At 35.0% G+C, this 24,263-nt stretch overlaps 1 protein-coding gene and 1 long non-coding RNA gene across 11 annotated transcripts in view; one reads left to right on the forward strand and one right to left on the reverse strand.

The window, feature by feature from the left end:
* Positions 1-1,764: 1,764 nt before the first annotated feature.
* The window catches only part of LOC132908847 (kinesin-like protein KIF13B), a 173,455-nt gene continuing 150,956 nt past the window's right edge, over positions 1,765-24,263 (reverse strand). For 2 of the 10 annotated variants that reach the window (XM_060963217.1, XM_060963215.1), the window contains exons 13-29: positions 23,522-24,044; positions 23,165-23,386; positions 22,811-23,077; positions 22,538-22,720; positions 22,224-22,415; positions 21,847-22,140; positions 21,572-21,747; positions 20,971-21,139; positions 18,743-18,760; positions 15,889-15,963; positions 14,057-14,208; positions 12,841-13,174; positions 12,217-12,482; positions 11,914-12,097; positions 11,626-11,823; positions 11,356-11,520; positions 1,765-11,125 (exon numbers count right to left, since the gene is read on the reverse strand). In XM_060963217.1, the coding sequence (XP_060819200.1) occupies positions 11,037-11,125; positions 11,356-11,520; positions 11,626-11,823; positions 11,914-12,097; positions 12,217-12,482; positions 12,841-13,174; positions 14,057-14,208; positions 15,889-15,963; positions 18,743-18,760; positions 20,971-21,139; positions 21,572-21,747; positions 21,847-22,140; positions 22,224-22,415; positions 22,538-22,720; positions 22,811-23,077; positions 23,165-23,386; positions 23,522-24,044 (3,507 nt within the window). In that variant the 3' untranslated portion in view covers positions 1,765-11,036. Of the gene's footprint in view, positions 11,126-11,355; positions 11,521-11,625; positions 11,824-11,913; positions 12,098-12,216; positions 12,483-12,840; positions 13,175-14,056; positions 14,209-15,888; positions 15,964-18,742; positions 18,761-20,483; positions 20,499-20,970; positions 21,140-21,571; positions 21,748-21,846; positions 22,141-22,223; positions 22,416-22,537; positions 22,721-22,810; positions 23,078-23,164; positions 23,387-23,521; positions 24,045-24,263 lie in introns of all 10 variants that reach the window. The other 8 variants (XM_060963224.1, XM_060963220.1, XM_060963216.1 and 5 more) reach the window with 7 other exon arrangements.
* Positions 18,323-20,731, forward strand: LOC132908858 (uncharacterized). The gene is made up of 3 exons (XR_009658434.1): positions 18,323-19,016; positions 19,676-19,894; positions 19,960-20,731. It is a non-coding gene; the product is annotated as an uncharacterized LOC132908858 (long non-coding RNA).

The following is a 24,263-nucleotide window of genomic DNA, read 5'->3' on the forward strand; positions in this document are numbered from 1 at the left end:
GATGATTGTACGGGAATTTTACGCTTTACCATCGAGCAAACAACGGCTAAGAGGCAACTGTACAAGTGGCATATTAATTGCAGACATCTCATCGTGTCGCTCTATCGACGATGAAAAAAGTTGCTCGAGTGCACTGGTTGTTTGCACTCTGTCCGGCGAGAGATCTTTGTCGCGTCTCGGTTTTCTCGTGTAAGACGCACGGTTCTTCTTGCACCGGAACAAAAAGGACCTTGGAATCCTGTGGCTTGGTGTCACCGACATTCCCACAGGAGTCATCCTATTATATTTAAATTGGGCGAGCGTGCCTCACGCCCATATGCGAGATTGCTCGTACACGCGAGCACATATGCGAACACGTGAGCGTATACACTACCGTCCATAAGTATTTGGACACCTGGTGCAATTCGATCAGAATGGTTGATATGTTTTCGAAATTTACCATCAAATAACGTTTCTCTATCGTTAGTTCTTTACCTCGTATCAGAGCTTGAATGAAATATACTCCGTAAAAATTTTAACTAAAGAAGGGTGTGTTGTATCTGCAAGGGTAGTTCTATGTTTGTCTGTGATAAATGGCTGATACTTCACGAAGTCCATACAAACTTTTAGAATGTGGTTGGAAAAACATATTTCAATTGCTTCAAGACCCTTAACATTGAACAGACACACTTGAAGTCACTTAACTCATAGTAGGATCAATTTTCATCCGTCTTCGTGATTGCTCTTTTATGTGCGTTCTGGAATATTTAAAGAATATTATATTCTTTTTTATTTAATATTGACTACTTGTTACCATCAATGTCCACTAATTGATGATAACATGCTGCTATCAGGGGCCAAATTTAGATTAATAGTTTTATTTGAGAAACAGAGAGTTCTATATGAAATAAAATTCTAATCTCTCTTCTAATGTTTTATATAAATGCTTGCAACAATTCGGAAATGCCAGAATTTAAAATACTTATGAATGGTAGTGTACACCGCAGGTCAGAGCCACCGGCAAGCCCACCTATGTGAATCTTCTTCGATTTTCTTTCTTTCTTTTTTCTTTCGGAGCACGGAGTCGACAAAGGATGCACTTTCATTTGTCACCGAGCGATCCATGATCGCCGGAAGTGCGGAACGCTCGTCGTGACGCTGTCTGCGTTAATATTTATGCTAAGCAGCGTATAATCAACTAACTGAATTTTTGTTGGGCCTCGGGAGGAGCGTCTGATTGCTGGGCCACCTTTTTTGGGGTGCGAATTAGTCGAAATTATTGATAGACGAAATAGGAAGTAGAACTACTTCGATAATTATGTTGACAATGACTTTAGTAAAAATTTGTTTAGATAAACGTTGTATTGTTCGAAGAGGTCTAAAGGGATATTTGCTCTTCATTGACAAATTTGTACGTATGTTTTCAAGAATACGTATTTTTTATGCTTATTATATTTTGGTACTTCACCCTCAAAAGATCTGTAATTTATAGTCGATTGTTCAATTCTTGTATTAAATGACGAGCCTTGAAGGAAACAATGATTGAATACCAAATATATGGTGCGTAATAATGAAGTATTTACCTAAAGGGGGATGAAACATTCTATTTAAAATTCTATAATCAATTCTTTGAAGAATTAAAAATTAAATTTGCAATTAATTAAAATTTTGTACGATTAGCTTAGTTTAATCAGAATACGTGGTTATATAATATAAAAATATAAAAAAACGGAGTGAGATAAGAGAGAAATATGTATATATATCCAACAACAGTACACACAGGCAGAACATTAAATTATACTTTTATTATATTCATAAAAATTAAAATGTACACACCTTATTGTTTAAGTTCATACTCGTATTAGCTTCTATGCAAGTATCGCAGTATGTATAATATTTAACAATAGAGGTATAGGTACTCTCGAGACGAGACGAGCTTACGAAAAGAATACATGAAATTTTTTATTTTGTTATTTTCTTGGGGTGATACGGTATTTTGTAGCTTACTTCCGGTAATTATTAATATTATTGACTGCTTATAAAATAATACTATTACACAATAAGTCATCTCTCGGTTTACGACACAGTTCCGGTGTGACTCCATTAAACTTATTTATTCGCTTCAGCCTTCACATGGCTCTACGAGATCGAAAAAAGTAGTATACGATACTCTGTCTCTGGCAATAAATGAGGGATACCGCGCGATTCCGCTACGAGTCCGCTACTAAATCAAACAAAGAATGATTAGATTTTTTTCCTTTTTTTCGAAGAAATTACATGGAATATATCTCCTACCTATACTTTTATTTATTTTTTTTTCGTTAATGTATCATATATTTTTTTGCTTTTCTTACTTATCTGTCTTCACCGCTAAGCACGTCGTGCCACTAGTGCGTACGCCTGCGATCGGATGTGTGTGTGCGTGTGTAATACGTATGTGATTGCTGTGTGAGTAATAAACGTTAAGAGGTGCTGCTCGAGATTGTCGCGAAATCGAAAGGAAACCTTCGCTTCGTAATAAAGGCTATCGTAATAAAAATGGGTCCATTCATGGTTAAGCGTGTAGGCTAATATGTGAAGATAGGTGCTGAAAAAATGAGGCGAGAATTTAGTCGATATATCTTGTGTGAAGTTTAAGTCAGATTAATGCTAAAGAGATTGCAATATTGATGGAAATAACGCGAGTTTGCATCGAGCCACGACTAAACTTAACTTCCGTATAAGCACGTTCGTCGATGTAACGCGATCTTGTTTCCTTTTTCTCGGCTCTTGTAATCGTGCTCGGTCATGTTGTGTTGTGTTCATGTCCACGGGTGAGCAAGTGTGAGAAATGATCACACGATGCTTTCTGAAAGCGTTCTCCGTACAACGGCCACTGTAGCACCAGTGCGCGCGAAAAAGGTACGATGCTAATTCGATCGCTAACTATAATCTAAGTAATGGAATTTGAATCTTTTCGTCATGACGACGTGTTAATTGTTCACTATATGTATGCGTAACACGAAATAAAAGTCGCCTAAGCGCCTCTGATTTATCTTACTTTTTATTTTACACTCCCGGCTTCGATCTTTACTTCGACCGCGTTCGCGAACACTTATATCAATTCCTTGAAAGTCGATCACATTATTCGCATATTTTTCCATAACTGGTCCTCTTCATTGGTAATTCTTCTATTATGACTGATTGAGGTTAGAATTTTGACGCTTGATCGATCGGTGCTGTACTTCGATAATCGTTATTCGAGTCGATCTTTATCGACTGTTCCGCTTAATCGTAGTGGACTATCGCGTCGCGTCGCGTCGTTTTCTTTTGAAGTTCTTTATTTGTTCGTGAAAATTGATTTGGAAAGTTTTTGTAAGTTTAACGATTTGTGTTAAGTTTTAGTTACTGATCGTATATTAGTGTGTTCTCGCGATCGTAGTCGAAGCAACGTATCGTTACAATATCAAGACGATCTAAGTTCGATTGCTTGATGTTCTTTGCTATTTTGCATCTGATTTCTACCATTATCAGGTAATAATTATTATTTAAATTTTTGAACAATTTATTACAGAGCTGCTTGTTTTATTGATCGTATTTGGTTGAGTACTTTTTTCTACACTTTCAGGAAACTGTATTATGTGAATTAATATTAATATTTTTATTAGAATATCATTTAAAACATATTCAAGGTACCTTATTCCTTTGATTTTTCATCATTTTGCTTCTTTTAATTTTTGATTTTTCTTTGTTCATAATATGTAGTACATCCTTCTCATTTAAATATCTTTTAACCTCCAAGTACAAAACTGGTGAAATGGAAATTTTTAATTGTTGAACAAATTTGTTAACACACAACCTATCAACCAACTTTATATCAATCTACTAACCTTATATAAGAAAACATGCATTCGTATTAATGTTACGCTTGCTTCTTATGGAAATATCGAATGCAATATTAATTTAATGAATGTACAATGAAACTCTATAGACAGCGGTAAGTTTACTCACACACAGACTATTATTTATATTCACCTGCATATTTTGATTCAATCCATGTATTTTATCAATCCATTTATATTACACAGAGACAAATTTCTACAACTGTACATAGAATATTGACAGAAACGTTCTCATTTTGTTCTCGGCTCATGAATCTAAGGTTAAATGAATCGTGGAAGAGTAGAAAAAAGAATGATACAGCGGATCACGGCGATTAAAGTGAAAACATTCAGATAATTCGATCACGCGAACATGGTAATGGCAAAATGGCAGAACATCCCGCGAATCGCCCTTGCATCGTCCCATAGCCTTACATAAGACATCGTTCGAATAGATATCAGTTGAATGGGAACTGACTCTAAACGCGTTTTCTGCCTTTAATCACGCAATGCAAAAATAGGCTTTCCTATTTCCGGTTATCTAGTACCGGAGCGAGTGATACAGCGATCTACGGATCTACAGAGAATTCCCAAAATCCTTACAATCTAGTATCAATCTTTTTTTTTTCTTATTAACTTTTCTCGTCCTACTCGTCCGAAGAGGAGTTCTACGTTATTACAGGGTGAATCCTCGATCAATCGGAATAAGCGTACAGGTATTCCATGTTCTTTTCTTTTCATGTGAATATTTTGATCGCTAGCGATCAATTTGAATGGGATAATACTAATTATGCTATGATTTGTTCAATTCAAAGTTACTTTGTAATTATGTAATTAAATTTGTTTTTTACAACTGAAATGTTTACAATTTATACATCTCAGTGATGTAACTAGCATTTAATATTCGAATGACTCAGTATGTTGATATTCAAGTATTCAAGAATATTTAATCTTCATATTTTACTATACCTCAGAGTACAGAGTACTAATATTAAATTACTTCAAATTTCTGATATTCGAAATACTCATACTCGAGCACCCAAAAGTACCGAATACTGATATTCATGCATTTAAAATACCAAATATCGGTATTCAACCCCACTAGAATACAGGATAATGATATTCAAATACCAAAAGTTACTGATATTACCGGTATTCGAGTATTTGGATTATTAAATACCAATATCCGAGTACCACAAAACATTGAATACCAAATATTTGAGAAATTTTAAATATCAGTTGTTTAATATTTCAGAGGTGGTAATATCATATATCACCAATGCGCCTAGTTCATTGCGTTAAGTACAGGTATTCAAATACATCAACGCGATCAACAGAGATATCCAAGTATACTAGTATTAAATTCGTATAAAGTTATCGATTCAAACGTCTCGTTGAAACAATAATTTTCAATAGAAATTGAAACAATAATTTACTCGATGGGAGACAATTTACCGTACAATTGTTCCCTATGGAGTAAATTAGAACAGAATACACACGTGGTTCCGAAGATCGAGGATTCGAGAAGGTACAATGAACGAAAATTGTACGGTCGACAATTCTATTTGGTCGCACCATGTTCGACGTACAGATTGATTCGATTTGCAATGTACAGAGTGTCGGTCTCGGTATCGCTAATACAATAACAACAATCAAAGGGATGATGGTGAGGAAAAATGGGGGTGGAGGGTGTCTGGAGTTATCGTGAAGCTGGTGCACATCGTAGCTACAATTTTCTTACAATACTGTGTCGATAAACGTCTAAATACCGGTGTGTGTGTCTGATGGCATCTTTCTTTCGTTTGCGCACATACCTCCTTTGTCTTTTGTTATTTGCTCGTTTTTTTTTTACACATTATATTAAAATATAACACCAATCTCGACTCGCTTACATTATACATGTACATATGTGAGTTCTTATTATTTTTTTTTTTTTTCTTTTGTTTCGTTTAATGTATTTAGCGATGATCGTTCGAACAGTCTCTCACCGTCAAGCGTTTTTAGAAGAGTTCCGAATTCAATATTAACATTCTCGCACTTTGCGTTTAATTGACGACATTGGAAAATGCAGGCTCCGCGGGTATAGCAATTAAGATTCTGTAGGAAAGTTTCTGGGCGATTAAGTGCAATTAAATATTATGTAGCAGTATAATTGATTTCCTTATATTAGTTTAGAGATCACCTTGCATTGTTTTATTATATTTTTATCGATTAAATATAAAATACTTTTTACTTGGATTATATTAATGAATGATAGAGTGGAAATCTTTTATTGTAATTTTTTGGCATATCTCTTTCCCAATTTTAAAAACGAGGGCTCTGAAACACTATTTTGGTGATTATCACCCATGAATACAAATTTCGTATGTTCCTTCGCTATATCAAATTATTTATTTTACTTTTCATCCTTAATTTCGATAATGTAGCAGATGGACCATTAAGAATTAAATAAATTTTAATTGATAAACTGTTGCATGTTTTATGTTCTCCCAATGAAAGCAATATAGCTGATAAATACTTTGTACGTTACTACACAATATTTAATACACCCTAAAGATATTTTAAATAAGTTTCTGGTAGACGTGCTGTTAAATTCTTGCTAACTTTCTTGGGAGAAAAGAAGTCAAAAGTTTTCAATTTCTTTTTTACTGCTATCCTTTAGCATTTCGACTATTTAGTAGACAGATGTTTGTCAGTTCTCTGAAATTTGGAAACGCGAATAATTTTACTTTAAGCCAATCATCAATCGTGTATTGGAGTACTTGTAATCAAAGTATTTAACAAATCAAAGCACGAGAATTAAGTTATTCAGATTATTATTAGAATTTGCAAACATTAATTTTTCCTCTAATTTATTACTCGTTAATATTCATCAATCACAGATTGATTATCGTTTATCAACAAGTATAACAATGCTCTGATGATTATATCGTAACACGAACATCTTCAAATTAATGACGCGATAATAAAATACGATAAACAAATAAAAGAGAATGTAAAAGATATAGAAATATGTAAGTTCCAAGCTATGATTTTACAGCAAGTTAAAAATTCCAATTTCGTCACATACTTCAAAATATCTTCAATTTTTACCAATATAGTCTTCATGATCATATTCTTTATAAACAAAAATATTCTCAAGTCTATTGCACAATTTAAAGTACAAAACAGACATATAATTTAGAGTACAGATTTAACTTATTAATTAAAAGTACTCAAATACCTCCTCGACTCACACTTCCTTAAAATGGTTTATGTTTTTAAAATCCTCCGGCATAACACGTTCACCATTCTCTCGCGAAACTTTCCACAAATAACGAAGAAGATTTGTTTTCTTTAGTTGGAGCTTATGCCAGGGCGAACGTTGCGCTTTCTGAGAAGTCCAGCCAAAATGGCTAGCCTGATGGATGCGTAAAATGGTACCGTGCACAAGTCGCGCGTATGCAATCGGCAGCAGTGCGAGGGTAGAAAAACGAGGGAGCAGCGTAAAACAGCAAAAGATTAGTCTCACAGCCTTTTTATAGTTAGGAGAATCGATTAGATTACAGGGCGTTTTATTTTACGTCTTGTTACTTTTTTTTTTCTTTTCTTTAATACTCTGAAAAAAATGGACCCGTGCGACCCTTTGTTTCGACGTTGTTTATTTATTTTACTTGTTCGCGTCATCGTCTTCTTTCCTTCGTCTCTTTCTTTTCATCAGTTTATTCGTTTCTTTCTCATTGGTTTTCGTTTGGAACTTAGACCGTGTGTTGTGTGTGTTTGTCTGTGGCTGCAGCAGCTTTGCTTTCGGATGAAAGGGATAATGTTAAACTCGGAAGTCTTCCAGAGACATTCGTAAAACCGATTGGTCGAAAATATTATTCTAGGATCCGTTAGGGTACAAAGTATAGTTGTTGAACGATTATCATATTAGATAATTAATAACGATAAAAATGGACATTGTCTTATCGTGGGATGGAATAGGCTGTGTAAGCTCCGTCGATGCTAGATGCTCCACTGCGAGATATAATTGGAAATAAAGAAACAAAATTAATAAAAAAGAAAAAAACACAGAAAACGAAAGTAATCATATATGTACAATTTTTAGCTATTACAATAAAATTAGTTAATTATTAGAAAATATTTATAAGCAGACGATCGAACATTTTACAATTATTAGAAATTAAATTTTACTATGTTTCAATTCTATGTATGTATATAATTTCTCATCGTAACGATAGCGGGAAAGAAGAATTTAAGAAAAAAGAAAAAAAGAACAGAAAAGTGTAACGCGGTGTCTGAAACTTAAAAGAGACTTTATTAATCCTATATGCCAGGTAGGCATGTAGCATCACTGTGACATTTATGAGTCTTAATTTTCTTTCATCATTAATATTCTTGAATTACCAAAAAATGGACAGAGATACCTTCGCCCGCGGCGTTTCCCTTTCGTGTAAAATACGCGTTCGTATTTTTATCTTTACCATCTTTACTTCGTTTATTCTATTCGTTTATGATAACACGCGTGCACACGAAAGCAACAACCGGAAGTCTCTCGTCTTTTAATCGCATGACAAAGGAAACGTCGCGTCGCAGGCGAGAGTTTATTATTTATATTCAATAAGTATTACATACAGTAATATATGTTCATTATTGATAGCGTTTAGTATTGTTCTAATTGGACAGAAGTTGTTGTTCTTGTTATGGTTATTTTTTTCTTTTTTTTTTTTTCTTTTTTGGTTGATGTTCACAATTTGGGCGAATTTTCTTTCTTTCTTTTTTCTTCTTTTTCTTTCGTTTCTTTACGATTATATCTTAATCTTTATAATGATTAATTAGCTTCTTTCATTCGACGTTCATTTCTTCGTTACACGTTTAACCTTTTTCCCCCCTCCTTTCTTTCTATTTTCGCATCTTTCTTGTACTCCACACGATCTATTCGATAAATTAAAAAAAATATGCGATACCGTCGTTTGATTTTTCTTTTATACGCGACACCTTTGACCATCTATCGCCGTTATATCTTTTCACAGTGCTTTACTTATCTCCTTCTTCTTCTTCTTCTTCGCTTTTTTTTTTTTTTATTTAATTCATTGTCGAACGAGAAATCAGTATCGTCATCGTCGTACTGAGCAAAAATCACGTTTGAAATGTATCAAATATATATACATATATGTATATTAGAGTCGTTTCGCGGTGAAAATTCAGCCAAGAATCAAGAAGAGTCAAGTGCAACGAATCGTGGACAATTCGCCACGATAAAGAACAGAGAAAGAAAGAAATAACGTCGAATCAACGCAGTTTGACGTGACGCTAATTCAAGATACGATCAAGCAAGCTCGTGTTTTTTCATTTTCTTTAATTCGATCTCTACTATCTAAAACTTACGAATCTAGTATTGCGACCCTATGTGATCGTGTTGCACTCAGAGACGATTCACATTAGCCAGCGAATCGATTGTTGTGAATCAATGCCAGCATTGGGCAACAATTACTCTGTAATTGATAATTAATGATTACAATTAATTGCCATTGACGATGAAATTTTCATTCAACTAAGTGTAATCACAATTAACGATTAAAATTCCTATTTAATCTTGGAACATTATAATATAATATTGTATTCTCAATTGTCTTTTGTTATGAACATTTGTAAGAAACGGTGACTCTTTTTTATTATTCGTGGTCTGTGGATCTTCTTGCACGATATTTTAGCAATTAATAATATCAGTGTATGATATTGCTAGTAAGATAAAGATTGTACGTTGTGTAGACTTGTTTTTTATGATTTTATAATATACCTTTATACAGAAACAGATAATTTGTAATTTGTAAAATTTCGTTTGTTTTGTCAACAAACTAGTTGTTGTTACGCAAGAATAACTCGTGTCTAATTTGTTAAGATTTTAATCGATCGATGACCAACACTGACGATCACTTACGACAGAGACGATAGCCAATGTGAATTTCTTTTTTTATCTTCAATTTATATCGTCATGCAACACGCACAGTTTCTTCCATACACTTTTGCGCCGTATAAATTAATTGCGTGTCATGTTCGCGTTAACAACGTAATGCTGGACAGAGGACAATAATTGTATGTTACAATAAAAAGGAACTTAACAGATTGCGCTAAAAAAATACAATATATATGAAACAATTGTATACATATAAAATCTTTAAATAATCTACGCAACGCGGTAAATTCGTGTCTCATGAAAAGAATCATTATCTTCACATTTATTTTAGTTTTTGGCCGTCCCGTGTGATTTATTCCTCTGTTGGCTACATCTCCATTATTTCAAATTACCGGCCCGGCAATTTTGGAGAGTGTCTTTCATATTCTGTCTATTTATATATATATTCACTGGCAATTTCCATAAAATTGCCAAATTGTTATTTCTTTTCTTTTATTTTAATTCATATGATTATTGTACATATTGTAATATATTTAATATTCGTGTCGATATTTATTCCGTTTCTTTTTCTTTTCTTTTAAATGCAATCGGTGCTTAGAACTTATGGAATATTATTGTTTAAAACGAGCCTTGATTTACCACCAATGGTAGAAGATTACGATCAAAATAACTGACTCTGTTTTTCCCTTCTTTCTTCAATTATTGTTAAAAAATGTACAATTAATACGCGAACTAAATGATGCTTCCTCTTATGTAAAAAGTAAATGGCTCATCATCCCAGTCGTTAAAATTAAAAGTTTTTTGTGGAATGCTTACAAATTATATATATATACTATATATATATTCGATTGAACATCGTTCGCTGACTTTCGATACGCAAAGACGAAACTTTTCTTCGTATCGATGTTTCTTGCGCTTTTTGTTTAATATTCATTCTCTCTCACTCTTTCTCTCTCTCCCTTTCGCGCTATACTCGCTCTCTCTCTCGCTCTCGCTATGCTACTGAAGATGCGAAGTAGTTGTAGATACTATGCTTTCAGAACAGCATGTTCTGTTCGAGAAAAAAAAAAAAACACCAGAAAAAAAGTTTCTTTGACAGAACGTCCCATGCTTTGTGTGATACACATTACAATGACCTAATATTTCAAGTAATATTTATAAGTATTAATTAATCCATAACTGCCCTAATGTCTAAGGGACTGAAACACTGCTGCTACACATATCATAGGCATGTAGCAATTAGGATATTTAGTGGCTTATTAGTAGAACGAAGTTACTGGTGAAGCGGCGTTGTGATCCGTTTACTTGCCCCGTGGAGAAGATCGCGTGCCTGTCGTTGAAAGGCCCTCCCCTCGGCTTCGACTTCGGTGCAAGGAATGTAAACCCTCACCTGGAGCATTCGATTATATATTTGCATAAATTTATAATACCTCAAAGCACTCGGAAGACGTAATATTTCTAAATTTTAGCCAGGTTTGTATTAATTTCGCTACGTCGTACGTTTATCTTCTCGTTTGCAGAGTTTATCTTCGAATTCAAAAGAAAGTAGTTGATTATTTTCTAGTAATTGCACATTAAGTTATTCTGTTAAGTTATTCTTCTATAAAATATTCTTCGTACCTCTGCTGACGCTTCGACGCATCGGTGCAGGTTGAGGGACAGAGACATAGTTTCTAAGTGCTCGGCCACGTTTGTCCTGAATTAGTTTGTCCACTTTAACGAAGATACCGCATTTCGGTCGACACGTGAAGTACCTATGGCCATTCACAGCACCATCGTTTTTACCTGTAACAATAAAATTAATTTCCTCAACAACTGTTCTTTTTTTTTATCTATTAAAAACGTTTTTTCATCTAATAGAAAGGTGAAGATAATAAAAGCGAACGTTACCTGTCGGGGCATCGAGTTCAACTCCTATCCACGTCCCGGATGCAAACTCTGTTGGTCCAACGTACGCTATGACACCAGAATAGCTGTATGGGCGAACCAACACCGATTCACCAACTATAACCCAATCCGGGAGCGGAGTTTCGACTCTACTTAAGTCGTGTCTCGATCCGAAAGCTGAACTCTTGTCGCTCACGTCGTCTATTAAATTTTTATACAAACAGAGACGAAATTTTATTAAAGATTCGTTAACAAACGCTAGTTACTTTCTTGCTATCAATAATTGTTTACCATCGATTCGTTCAGAGGAGCTGTTGTCACCGTTTTCATAGGGAATGTTAGGTTGCATTGATTGTTCGAGTCGTGCTGCTGCTTTGCTCTCTGAAACTTGTGGACGGACCATGGGGAATGAAGCCCTGTGCTGAGAACTCGTAGGCCTTCCTGTGCTAGTAGAAGCTTTTCTTCGACGTACGACCTGTAATCGTCGGATTAACATTATAAGATTAGTCGATTTAATTTGACATATTAGTCAATTCGACACGAATAATGTACACAATACATACGTTCGTTCAATAGCATAAATATTAATATTACCTTCCCTGGTGGTAGCTTCGTGTGTACAACCGAGCTACCCTCCAGAGGGCTGTCTTCTCCAGAATTTGATGCCTGACTAATCTCCATGTCGCTTTTCCTTCTGTTGCTCAAACCCTGGCTTGGTGTATCCTTCTTCTGACAATGAGTAGAACTTGTACGCGACACATTGGTATTTGCATCGCTATCGCTTTTCGTCGAAGAAACCGGACTGTCGATGTCTGCGTCCATGTAGGCACCTGTCTCGTCTAAGTTCTTTCTAGTATGCTCTGCGATATACAAACGATCCGTTTTACATATGTGTTTGTATGTTTATAAAATTCAGGAAGAATATTAAATCAACGGGGAAAGGAAGTATATACTAAACGTTTTCTAAAAACGGATTTCAAATTTCTCATAAATGCATAAAGATCTATCGATCCCGAGACTTTAAGTAACTCTGAAATAGCAAACAACAACCTGGAAACTCTTCTGTTCTCATTAAACTGTTAAACTTCGACTATTCTATTTCTTCCTCCCCTATACTTCCCTTACGATACAATCTCTCAGCAACTATTTCACTCGACGCTCGTCTTAACACGCCTGTATACTTTAAGTATTTACTCTTTCGAGAGCCATTCAACTAACCCTCGCCGCAAGTGTTCTCCATCACGTTCAAGTTGCCCAACGCGTTAGTCACTTCACCCATATATTCCTCTGGCGTTTCCTCCACCAGTGAGCTGTCCATTCTCTCTGGTTTCTTATAATCCAACAGATTCCTATATTCCAAGTCTGGTGTCTCGTCCACGCTGATAGATTTAACGGAGATGGAGTCCTCGGACGTGAGATTGGTCGTAGACACGGCTTGTGAACCGTAGCCGCTGCTGCTCATGCTTGGCGTGTTGATCTTCGTCGATTGAAGTTCGACAAGAGAATCCAGTGTGCGTGAAGAAGTTAGCGGTTTTACTGGTTTCGCCGGTGCCTGAACGTAATCGCGTGTGATTTGATTGTGACAACGATGATATCGTGGAACTTAATAACTTTTTTCTAATCATGGACAAAGAGGAGAAACAATTGTACTTGATATTTCTCGACGATTTGTTCATTTTTATATCTGTAGTAGTATTTAATCTTAATTGTATTTTTGTATCGTTTCTTTTCGGGGATTCAGATCTCTAGATACAGATACAATGTTTCTTCTCTAAACAAAGATAACAATTTCTCTGTCTGTGATAGATGATTTTCTAATGGTTAAGTTTTCTAAGAATTGCTTTTGGTTAAGGTGTTCCTTTTATAGAAACGCATTATATAATTATAAATCATTAAAAAATTAATTATTAGAATCGTTCGCCAACATATGAATAGAAACTTTGTGCTATCGTTCTTTCAAAAGCTCTTATAGAAATACCACAATTTTCGTTATGTTCGCTGCAAGGGCGTGTCTGACCATAGACGATCCGTTTTCACTTTACGCGTATGCTCCTTACGTTTTATCGTTCAACCGCGTAAGCTCAAACAACACATTGCTATATCTTTCGATCAATGTTTCTCTAAGTTGAAATTCATCAAATTTTAAAACTACATAGAAATTATTGATGTAAATGACAAGATATACGATATACGAATAATAAATAAAATATTTCTTTATGAAGATGATCGAATCTAGGAAAAATTTCAAAGTTCAGCTAAAACTGTAGAAACTTCAAATTTAAGACTCGAAATTGTAATTTATTATATATAAGTGAGTTTTTTGAATAAAATACGAATATATCGATCAAGTAACAAAGACAACGATTTCTACAAAAGAACAAAGACAAAGAAAACTATTTCCAATGAATTTTCGAGATTTAAGAACGCGTACTACCTGGTACGAGTCATATTCCGAGTAATCAGCGTCGCTCTTCTCTTCGTCCTCGTCGTGTACGGGCGTCGACAACTGGTTGCCAGTGTTCGACGTTTCCTCGTGTAGAGTGGTCATTCGTAGACCCAATTTGCCACCGACCATATTCGGAGATGCTAAAAACGAACATTATCAAGTCAATAAAAGTCACATGTGATTATATCGCTCTTGCGAAGACTGTGAGAAATTGTAAAGAATATCAGGGCCGATCTGGCCACCGTGAATAAAGAAAAATTGATTAAAGGTAAAGGGAAGAATCGATTGATTTGTGATTGCTCGTTTATTTAGATTTATTCCTTCTTTTGGGTTCCAACATATCAAACATCCATTTAATCGGGTTTATGATTACACTAAAAGGTGCCAGGTCGGTTCTGATACACATTTATCAGTGATTGCAATAATATCGAACAAAAGGAATGTGGTCCATGCTGTTCCTAAAGAAAAAAGAAAAAAACAATGAAAAGGATAAACGGGTATATTCCACGTATTCGACGATTTGTTTTTCTAATTAAATTGTCATTTATCTTTTATTATTCATTCACAAAGTAAGGCGCGTAACTGGAATTATTTCGATAATTTGAGTAACGTGAGTAATTTGATAATTTGAGTAATTGTGAGTAACGAGTAGATGGAGGGTCCTTGTACTGTTGTCTTGTTCATGTTGCGTTCTGTACGTTTTTGCATTTACAAATTTCCCGTAATTTGCATAAAAATCCACAGTCTATAATTAGTACTTGTATAATTATCAACATGTTTTCGGTTACGTATCTCATTCTACACGCTAATTTCGTGTATTGATAATGTTCGACTATTTCTCGTCTTCCACCTAACATTTCTTCGTTCTTCTTCTGATAAAACATGTTTCGTATGTATTTCTATGTGTCAGAATGATCCATGTGAGGTCAAATTTTGTACTCGAGAATCGAAGTAAGTGTTCGAAATGAAGTACTATAAAGATTTGCAAGATCCAAGCACATAATACGTGGAATATAAGGCAGCCTGGAAGAAACGCAAAACAGAGGATGAGAAAGGTACCGTATGGTAATCGAAAGCGATAAAACATCGAACACATACGGAGAATTATGCACTGCGGCACAGTGAGGCTGCAGTTCCGATAAAGGACAGTAACTACGGAGAAAAATGATAAATACCGAAGAAAAGAAGAAAAAGAAAACGAATCGTGATTCTTATCGATATCTATTATCGTAGTGCTACGTAATAATCGAAATAAGGAGTAAGGAAACGAAACGATCTACTAATCACTACGAGAATGATCGAATGGACTCTTTCAAACTCGCCACATTGATTTAGAAAATCGACTATTTCAAAAATTCATTAAATTCAACGAATATTAAGTTTTAATCCTTTCTCCAGTAAATTAGCTTCTAGAAAAATTCTAATATTTAGCAGTGTCCATCTACTGATACTATTGTTAGCTTCGTTGCTAAATGTGAAAGCTAAGAGTATGAAATTCTACCTTATCACTAATGTATACGTTACTATTCTATTATTGCAGCAGAAAGATAAGACGTTTGATAGAAAATATTGGAGAAAGGCTTAAAAATGAATAGAGGAAATTTCTTTCCTCAAAATATCTCCCAACTTATTTTCGAGCTGCGTTGAACCCCTGGAAAATATCATTTCGATTCTTTCAGAGGCGAGGATCCATAGATCCCGCATTCTTACGAAAGATACGAAATTTCCGCGAGAATTTACACGAATAATTTGAAATAAAATCGATGAATTCTCGTGGCAATGTCAGTTCGAAAGAGCCATCAACAGCGAGTGTCACCTACACTTGGCAGAGGTGGATTGTTGCAGACGTGTCAATGAGTTGAGATTCAGGTTCAAATTCAGGAAGGTTGGTCTCGCTGAAAGGAGATAGACGTACTGATTACACGGCACTCGGTTTTTCTCGTCGATCACTAAACACTACATCTTTGTTCTCCTCTTAATGGCGAGCCTTCGACAAAACCTTTCTTATTTTTCTTTCTTTCTGTTTGCAGGCTTGTCACGTGTGATCGATCATGCCTGTAGGCTAGAAGACACTTGATACAATCAGGCAAACCAGATCAGCGTACGGTGTACACCTTTTGCGTCTCATATCGAAGATATTCGTGTCGACAGCAGTTATTATAGCCACGTACAAATATTTGTAAAATTTAGTAGAAAATATTGCACAGGTACAATTTCAAATCGTTTCTTCGTTCCCTTTTCATTTTGAGATTCTTTGTACGCGTGAAACGATTTAACTCGCCATTCTTTAACCAATCCAAAATGCACCAATACGTTAATTAAAACTCGAAAGATATTTTTCTTAATCTTATTCGAGAAAATATTTGTTAGGAATCTTCTAAAATTTAAAGTTATTTCGTACGATTAGAAATATGAATTTATCCAGAGGATTTTAGTTTAGAAATATCATTAACAAAGAGATTGATCGTAATTTATGATCTCATATGCATCGTGGATTTGTCATAAAGTATGCTAACGATAGCATTTTATTAGTTTAAAGTCAAAAGTGGTAACGATCTTGGGCTGTTCTCAATGCGGTATCTTCCTTGGATTTTTACTGTACAGTCGATAGCATTAAATATGTAGACTCTATCCTCCCGCAAAGCATGCTTCACTATGGCCGAAACAATAATTTCATGCAGTACTAAATTACTTTTAATTTTGCCCCCTACATCATTCTCAACTTGTCTGCTTGTATTTCTTCGCTTCGTTCGACTTTAAACTAATACTTCCTGCGGATAAAGAAAATGGGTCTTTCATCATAAAGAATAGTTGGCTAAATTCTTCTTCCAAATACGAATAAATATTTATTCCCTTCTTTGAAATATATCTTCCCATTTTCTTAGTTACTTGTAAGTTTCTTCCTTCTTCTTCGCTTCGATGAAAAACAATTTAGTTGCTTTAATTAATTAAGACCAACGATATCATTTAATTAAGGAAATATTCATAATACAAAAAAGAAAGATCCTGAATTGTTTTTCAGAAGCACGTCCACCTAAATCATTAATCAATAAATATTTATATATATATATATATGTACACATATATGATACAGTTACCCTACGTCTGTTTCTAAAATATCGCTTAATAGCACATTCACAGGTAGAGACAGTAAAAGTAGAACAACTTTACAAGCCATCTTATTCGTTTTTCTCAATTTGTTCTTTTTTACTCTTCGACTATAACTCGATCATGATATAAAAAGAAAAAAAAAAAAACATCTTATGCACGCTGGTTCACTCTTAAATTCAGTCTTAGAATATAGATACCAATCTCGATAACTCGTCGAACGTTACGAATTCTCTTTCTTATCTCAAACTTCGACGAGTCGTCGATAAAAAGAAGAAAAAGATTTAAAAAAAAAGTAAGAAAAAAAGAAAAAGGATAAGAAAAACAGAACTATAGAAATCGTTTCTATTCTAGTAAAAAACTTTTGCGAAAGAATTGTTCAAATACCCATGCTTCTCGACTGCGATTCGTGATATAGTATAGTATAGATCATAGATAATCATAGTCGTGATATACAGTGCTAGTGAACATGATTTCTACGCATGGTGATCTCTGATAGATACTGCGATAGACACGAGAGAAGATCGTTCTTTCATCTTGCTTTTGCAATGCGTTGACGTGACTTTCGTTAAGCGTCGATCATGATCAGCAACGCAGACAAATCATCGTGTAAAAGATGTGAGCCAAAGAGAAACAATCCGCATGAACATAGACGAGCCGATATATGCTTGCTTAGAGGCACACAAGGAAACGCATTCGGCATGCAACAGTAAAGTCGTGAAACTAAAACAGCATTTGCTCTTGTTGCAATGAAACAGCGTTCGACACATAGACAGAGAAGGCATCAGCAATTTTCAGAACTAGAGTTTAAATCATTTGAAGCGAAATATTCGTAATAGGATTTTTGTTGAAAATGACAACGTGAGTTCGCGCTCGCCATCTATATGTAGATGCGCCAGTTACAATAAATAGTAACTAGAAGATAGTTATAGGTACAATCGATAGACTTAATCGATAGGTTTAAGATGTTCTTTTGTTTTTATCCCTAGCCCATGTAAGAAAGTGCAAAAAGGTTTTTCAGCTCAGAACAGTGTGATAGATTTATCCAAAGAATAAAATAGTAGTTATTATGATTCTACTTTTAAAGACAGAAATAACAACAATTATGTCATCAACTGTTCGTTCGCTGTGATCTTTGACAAGTTTCATTCAACTACTGACAATAACAAGAATATAATCTTATACAGAAAATGTAAAATCTTTGGGTTATCCATTTAATCGAAATGTTGAACACTGGTAAACAACTTTCTACCATAGTGTTAGTGAAATTGAACGATTAAAGATACACGAAATATTGTTTATAAGTGTATTACAATACACACAATTTGATTTTGATGATATGAATCATTTCTGGTTCTGAACATTGCTAGCATAAAAAAAAAAGAAAAAAAGAGAAGATAGAAGTGAAGCACCATCGATACACTATATACACACATATATATATTTAAGGCGCACTGGAAGAACTAAACAACAGACAGACTCAACCACTCACGAGACATATTTATATACTAAGTCGTCACTGCCTGTTACGGCATCAATCAAATATCAATCAAGACTCCATTTTACCTGAGTTCAGAATGGAGCCTTGCGTGGGCCGAAATAGTTGTAGAAGTAGTAGACGTAGTGTTATAAACAGAGGAACAGAGATATAAGTTGCGTATTATTGATATAATCGCTTGGACTCGTTCGTGTTAATTTTGCTACAAAATTCTGCTGATTATCAATAAGGCTCGTTAATTAACGTTATCAAAGAGGTTCTGTAACAAGTGGTGGAGCTTTTTTTTTGTAAATATCGCTGCTAATAAACGCTATAGTAAATGCGGATCTGAAGAAAAAAACAGTAGGTCGTTTTTCTTTTTACCATGCTCAACTCTCTTTAGGCCCGCCCCTCTCTCTCCCCCTCTCTCTCTCTCTCCCTTTCTTGCATGATGTCACGGTTCATATGATTTTTTTTTTTTTTTTGACTAGGAAAGCTTTAATAAACGTTGCTAAATAGTGGCAAAAATCGTGCGTAAAAGTTGAACATAGCGTGGTGACATAACAGTATGATAGAAGCTGTAAATAGAATAAATACGAAGTTCCAGTGTGTAGTGGTAATTCGCTAAGAGGGAGATCGGTTTTACCAAACATCGTTAAGGAGAGTGATCGATCTGTTTGATCGTGTCTGTTCTAAGTGATTGAGCGATTTCCTTGTATGGTGTTCTTCTTTTTCATAGATAGAATTCAGTAGAATTTCATAGAATTTTTATTACTTGGAAGTTTCATTTCTTTTTTATATTAGAAATATTAATTAATATTATTTAATATTAGAAATATTAGAAGCTTCATTAAAAGTTTCCGAGAAATCTTCCGTACAATAATTTCCTAAAAAATAATATCGATGAATTAACAAATAGTACGGTTTGTTATCGAATATTTTCTGAAAATTTCCATTAAAATATTGCAATATTTTGATCTATCATAGACACAAAGTGTATCAAAATTCTTGTTATTTTAAAGATAGAAGTAAATTTGATTTCCAGTGGACACGATATAAGGAAACGCTAACGATGGATGACATGATATCTCAATAATAAAAACGAACGAAAAAGGAAACGGATGAAATGAACATCTTCCATTATTCAGAAACAACATATCTAATACCAAAGGAGGACATAACAGTGGAATTTTAAGACAATCAAAAACTAGGGCAAATCTTAGAATGACTATCATGGCAAGGTGGTATATTTATATATATATATATGTATAATATATTAAGAAACATTGCATAAGCCACATTTCAGAAATGAATGAATAGACTTTTATCGTCGAATATAATTCAAGAAAGCAAAAAATCAAGGCAACGAGAAGTGATCGTAAAACGTATGTCGATATATTATTCTAAGACTAAGGTCCTCAAAACACAGTGCCATTAAAATTTATCAAAGCGTTTAAATATTATTAATAATTCAAATTGTGATTTAAGCAAACTAAGATGTTGCATTCAATCAAATGATGAATTCGCATAAGATTATATATCATAAAGATATTCAAACAAAAATAGAAAAAAGAAAAAGAAAAAAGAGAGAGAGAAAAGAAAAGTAAAACGTCGAAAATTAAAATTCGTTCGAACTTTTAATGTAAAGTAGCAATCCATTTAGCGTAAAATTCTGCGCTCAGGTAGCAAGCTCTGTCGTCGATCATAGAGCAGCGTTAATAACGAAAGAAAATAATATTCGTTTGCTAAATTAGCTACGCCTTCATCAACATCATGGCAAAAACGCTTGCGTAGCAAAAGAACTCTCTTGCAAGAAATCTTGGGAATTACCTCTTTGTTGGCGTGCTTATGGTAGCACCGTTGGAGATATTGTTAAAAGTTATTATGAACAATAGTAACATGTTAATTCTATTGCAATTAAACAATCGAAGAATTAAGTGATATATGCAATCGATCGAATTAATAAAATGGATTACTACAAAATGAACGATGAACTAATGAATGAGAAAATGAATTGTATGAGTGAATATTTTGTGTGAATAATAATAATAAAAAAAGAATCCTTCGTTTATCGTTTATATTAGCTTCTAACTTGAGTATCAATCAAAATTTCATTTATCTTCTATGATTTCATAAATTATATATTCTTCCAAAATTGTTCATTGTTACAAACGTTAAATATCAAACGTATAATTATTTCATACACTTTCAGTTGGATGTGCAATTAAGAAATCATAGAACGTATGATCGCTGAATTTGTTGTTTGGAAATGTTTCGTTGGAAAAATGTAATGGATAGAAATGAAAAGTTTGCTTACCGATTCCGAATGGTTTAGCTGGCGCAGAAACGAAGTTCTCATCGTTTCTGGTGTGACCCGTGGATGCACGTCGCGAATGAAGCAGCCCGTTCAACTCTGTGTTGAGATCGGTCACGCTTTCAGAACGCGTGACGTTCAAAGAGTCCATCGAGGTATCGGATCTCATGATCTGCAAGTAGTCGGCGTATCACGTTACTTATCTCTATCTCAGGAGATACTGTATGATCTAACTATAGTCTGTCCAAAATCAATCAGCCGTTCAAGGCCTTTCCCCAATTATAAACGACATCACAAGTGAACCCCTCCCTCTTTTACATTCTTGAACCATTTAAAAAATTAAAAACATTTCTTTCAAATGTCATCTTAGTTAAGTGTACTGAGGTGTTTATATGGCTAAATGATTCTAGACAAACCGTGATAATTTAGAAAAAGTGACAGGATAGCGAATACAATGAAATTTCGAAACTAATGATACTACAATGTCTAAAACTACTACTGCTTTGGATTGAAATAAGAAAATACTTGGACTCAAAAGTGGAACACAAAATACCAACTATAGGATAAAGATTAAAAAAGAAAAACAAATTAAACGAAAGCATACAGTGCGTCCGAGACGGCGGAGAGGCAGTAGTACCTGCGAGAAGTTGGGTACGCTTGCTGTCTTGCGCATAAGTGGTTGACCTTGTGCTTGCAGTAATTCTTTTACCGCGACGTTTTGTCGTAATCGGTCTAAGGTTAAGATACTTTCCACCGCAGAAACACCGCGTGTATATTTTTCTATGCAAACATCAGACATGTGAGTTTAAATTATATTTTTATGTAGGTTTGGTCTTGAGTGTACAAGATTTTGCGTAATTATTATCAAAGCTGACTTACCGATGTAAGTCTCGCCATCACATAAGCTGTTGTCTTCGCCGCTAGCAGCTATTTGTGCCAAACTCTCGCGATCTTCCAATTCTTCGCTAGCCTTTGGTATATTAGACACGACTTCGTAAGTGACTCCAGTTTGAGTTAAGCAGTCGGTACGAACGATTCTCTTGAAGATTCTGTCTGTGATACTTTGCCGTTTGTAGATGTTCAAGGCTAATCGTTTACGCAGCACAAGATCCATTGGCGCCGGATGTGAGAGGCGAACCGTTGTTTTCAAAATTAAAAAAACCCGCTCGTTTGCTAAAATATATTTATAGACAGAATTGAAGATTCCGAATATTATAAATTCTTGAACGTTAGATTTTTATTGTTGTATGTCTTACCATCTGTGACTTTGTTCAGATGTATATTGTCGTGTATACTGGAGTCCCAAGCAGCGATAGCGCACACATCTTTCTCTATACGACGAATTATGGGTAAATTGTAGAATTTATTGCCATGTTCCTTTGGTAAGATGGAATTTAACCCAGTTACGGAGACTTCTTCTCCGGACTGATGCGTTGAAAGATCATCGGCTGTAAATATTCGATCATTAAAAGATTATGAAATGTGTATTGCTAAATATAAACGATTTTGGACAGTTCATAAAAAGATGAATAATTTTACACAAAATATATGTAGAATCCTTTTAACGTACCATTGAGATCAAGGAAGAGAACAGGTATGTGTGGTTCCATTCCTGGAGGGGGGTTCCAGTCAGCAGGTGCACCAGGAATACCTGATCCTGCTGCAGGGACTAACACTGCGTTTCTTTCTTCTGTGAGACTGACCCACTGATCCACGAGGCTTTGTTCTCGTTCAATATCTTGTTCAGTTTTATCTGTAATTATACATTGAAATTAATTGTATAATATTAGTTGTATAATAATTTCAATAGAAGGTTGATGTTTTTTCTATACGGAAAATATACCTTGTTTGTTAATGAGTTTCTGTATCTGTTGATCCAAGTATTGTCTCCTTCTCATTAAAGCTTCGCTCCACTTCTCCCTTAGTATACTTAAGTCTTCGTCCTGATAACTATCCAATGGAATCTGAAGACGATTCCTTACAGACACGCTACCAACTGCTATATTTAATATCGACTGACAAATTATGGGCAATGTTCCTGAATTTTGTACTGGTTTCACACGAACTTGTATTCGTCGTTGCTGTCCTTGACGTAACTGATAAATACCTCCTAGAAAAATATGAATTACATGCTAAGCAATAAGTTATAACGTAACGATATTTTAATATATTTAAAAAAGACAAGTATACAATGTACCTGTCCATGTATCTTGTTTCACAACCACATCCACCGGTGAATATTCCCCTTGCTCATTTAGTTCCTGGATTTCGACCCACAATTCGATCTTCCGCGTTAACTCTGACCATCGATCAGCCAGAGATCTAGCTTTTGCAAGTTGCTGCTCGACTTCCCAACCTGGCTTACTTCGCGAAAATCCGGCACTTCGGTGTCCCCAAACTTCTATGCTTAAGGCCCCTTCTGTATATGAAAATGTGTTTCTATGTATTTAAAAATTCCATATCTATATACGTATCTAAAGGTATCTTAGAGAGAAGCCTAATAGGATTAGTTATCGTATCACTGAGACATCAAACAATTTGATTCACCACTCACCGCTACAGTGTTCGATAAACTCCTCCGTTATGGGCACGGTAAAATCTTTCGTGTGATTAAACTTGAACACCAGAGAGTCTCTCTGCCCTATCTGGCAATTCGAAGTTAATTGTTCGGAATTGTCGATGGCTGGGACCACTATGGGATCTGGATGTCCGCAGAACATATATTGACAAAATACAAAATGGCTCAGTGACAGAGGCAAACCAGTTGCTTGTTTGATGGTCACGCGACAAGTGATGAAGCTCGATCCGGAATAATCCTCAGGTTCTGACGAGGTCGAGTCATTCGACGATTCTGACGCTGCCTCGCAGATACGGTCCTGAGGAAAGTGACCAGATATGCGACTAATCTCGACCTGCAGTCGTCCAGCGACTTCTCCTTGTTGGCTGATAATTGGCGTGTGATAATCTAACCGAACGTCGTGAAACAGAACCTCTAAGAAAATATTCGCTACTCCAATGAGATTGTGATTTTCCTGGGACTCGTAGAACGGGTCTTGAGTCTTCCCGGGCACTTCATCCTAATTTAGAAATCGTCCAGGTTTACATAGTTTCTCTAGTTACTGTTTAATGCATTGCTGACTGGCTATGAATATGCCCGTGTTTGCATAAGCACAGAATCACGTAAGTTTTGTAAAATTGCGTAAAATATAAAATTTTGTAAATTGTATAATATTGTTTCAGTTATGCAAAATTGTATTTTAATTGTATCCGATTAACTTTGATGTCATCAATTTTCC

The sequence above is a fragment of the Bombus pascuorum genome, chromosome 7, assembly GCF_905332965.1.
Source record: "Bombus pascuorum chromosome 7, iyBomPasc1.1, whole genome shotgun sequence".
NCBI lineage: Eukaryota > Metazoa > Arthropoda > Insecta > Hymenoptera > Apidae > Bombus > Bombus pascuorum.